General features: G+C 39.3%; 1 protein-coding gene and 1 pseudogene across 1 annotated transcript; both read right to left on the bottom strand.

Moving 5' to 3' along the window:
- LOC115288793 lies at positions 1 to 88 on the bottom strand (annotated as a pseudogene).
- Positions 89 to 727: 639 nt separating this feature from the next.
- LOC115286918 (60S ribosomal protein L36a-like) lies at positions 728 to 1,116 on the bottom strand. The gene has a single exon (XM_029933265.1). The coding sequence runs from the start codon at positions 1,104 to 1,106 to the stop codon at positions 786 to 788; it is 321 nt and encodes a 106-aa protein (XP_029789125.1). The 5' UTR covers positions 1,107 to 1,116; the 3' UTR covers positions 728 to 785.
- Positions 1,117 to 2,097: the final 981 nt, after the last annotated feature.

The raw sequence follows: 2,097 nt of genomic DNA on the forward strand, positions 1-2,097 counted from the left end.
TATATTACACATTTTTGTGTCATCCTTGTGCAGGGGCCATACTGATTTTCTCTGTATTCTGATTTTAGTATATATGCTACCAAAGCAAGCAGTGTTAGCTACTTTTAGTATATTATACCCTCTTTAAAATTCTTATTAAGTATTTTATGTTAAATATTATACCTTCATTAAAAATTCTGGCATTAATTTTTAGATGAAAAAAAATCATTTGAGGAGCTGTCTTGTTTGTCCTATAGGCCTAGGGGCTTCTTAATTACAGGGCAAGGGCTTATTTCCCATGCCTCTCCCCCACCCCATCAATGTGTGTTGAGTGAGTGAATAAATGGACAAACAAGTGGATGATAAGAGAATTCACCTCTTCCCCCAATTCTAAAGCACCCTACACCAACCAGGCCCCAGAGTACATTCAGAGCACCTTAAGCATCTGGGCAGCTTAGGTTGCCTTTCTTCCTCATCCCTTCCAGAAAAACACCCAGAAGTTCAGGTTCTACTGCTAAGGAGAGCAACTCCCTCTTACAGGAACCAGGGGACAGGCATCTCATGACAGGCTGTCCGTTCTTAAGTCACCACGAGGTGGGGAAGCCCCAAAAGTTCTCATTTCCCAAAAGGACTCCTTAATCACAGAGGTGTGAATCTCATGTGGGGTGGAGATCTGAACCTTGGCCTGAAGCAGGAAGCTGGTTCCTCTCTGCTCAACAGGACCAGCTTTATATTTTTTATTTATTTATTTTTTTGAAGTTAACCTCATGATTTTATTGTCTTCATAATACAACAAAGTATGAAACTTAGAACTGGATCACCTGGACCTTTCTCTTCTTATCTCCTCCCCGTTCAAAATGCTTGCATCTCTTACTAGCCAGCATTCTCTTAAATCTGCAGTTGGGCTCAACACATTCAAGCCTCAGCACAATCTTCTTTGTAGTTTTAACCTTTTTCTGGAAAATCGGCTTAGTTTGCCCACCATAGCCACTCTGCTTCCTGTCATATTGCCGCTTTCCCTGGGCATAAAGAGAATCTTTGCCTTTCTTGTACTGTGTCACTTTGTGAGGTTGGTGCTTGCCACACTTCTTGCAGAAAGTCTGGCGGGTTTTAGGAACGTTCACCATGGCTGCGAGAAGGCTATCAGCACAGAAAGGAAGAGCAGGACCAGCTTTTTAATGTTTAATTTTTAGGTGAAGTCTAGTTGATGTATAATATTCTATTAGTTTCAGGTGTACAACATAGTGCTGTTACCCGGTGCTCATCACGGTGAGTGTACTTACTGTCGGTCATCACGTAACACTGTGCTGTAGTTTATGCTTGTGACTTATTTATTTTATTACTGGAAATTCACACCTCTAATTTCTCTTCAATTGTTTTACCCATCCCTCTGACTCACTCTTCCCTCTGGCAACCGCAAATTTGTTCTTTGTATTTGAGTCTGTTTATGCTTTTTCTGGTTTTGTTTGTTTGTTTGTTTTGTTTTTTAAATCCCACATATAAATGAAATTATATGGTATTTGTGTTTGTCTGACTTATTTCACTTAGCATAATTCTTCTGGGTTCTTCCATGTTGTTATGAATGGCAAGATTTCATTCTTTTTTATGGCTGAGTAATGTTCAATCATATATACACAACACACCTTTATCCATTCATCTACTGATGGACACTTGGGCTGCTTCCATACCTTGTAAATAATGCTGCAGTAAACATAGGGGTGGGGCCCCTGGGTGGCTCGTTGGTTAAGCATCGGCTTCAGCTCAGGTCATGATCTCACGGTTTGTGGGTTTGAGCCCCATGTCAGGCTCTGTGCTGACAGCTAGCTCAGAGCCTGGAGCCTGCCTCAGATCTGTATCTACCTCTCTTTCTGACCCTCCCCTGCTTGTGCTATCTCTCAAAACTAAAAACAATAAAAAATAAAAAGTTTTTTAAAAATTAAAAAAATAAACATAAGGTGCGTATATCTTTTTTTTAATATAACACAATTTATTTTTTAACATATGCAATTATTTTCCATCCTTTACAATACAGTAGTTACAATGACACTCCAAACAGAAAAGCAAAGTAAAAAATCAAAACCCCAACTTCTATTTCATGTAATTAGACTTATACAGAAA

Source organism: Suricata suricatta, chromosome 3 (genome assembly GCF_006229205.1).
Source record: "Suricata suricatta isolate VVHF042 chromosome 3, meerkat_22Aug2017_6uvM2_HiC, whole genome shotgun sequence".
Classification (NCBI taxonomy): Eukaryota; Metazoa; Chordata; class Mammalia; order Carnivora; family Herpestidae; genus Suricata; species Suricata suricatta.

Bases quoted from the DNA above. Each gene is read 5' to 3' on its own strand.
- LOC115286918 (XM_029933265.1), bottom strand. From the start codon at position 1,106: ATGGTGAACGTTCCTAAAACCCGCCAGACTTTCTGCAAGAAGTGTGGC.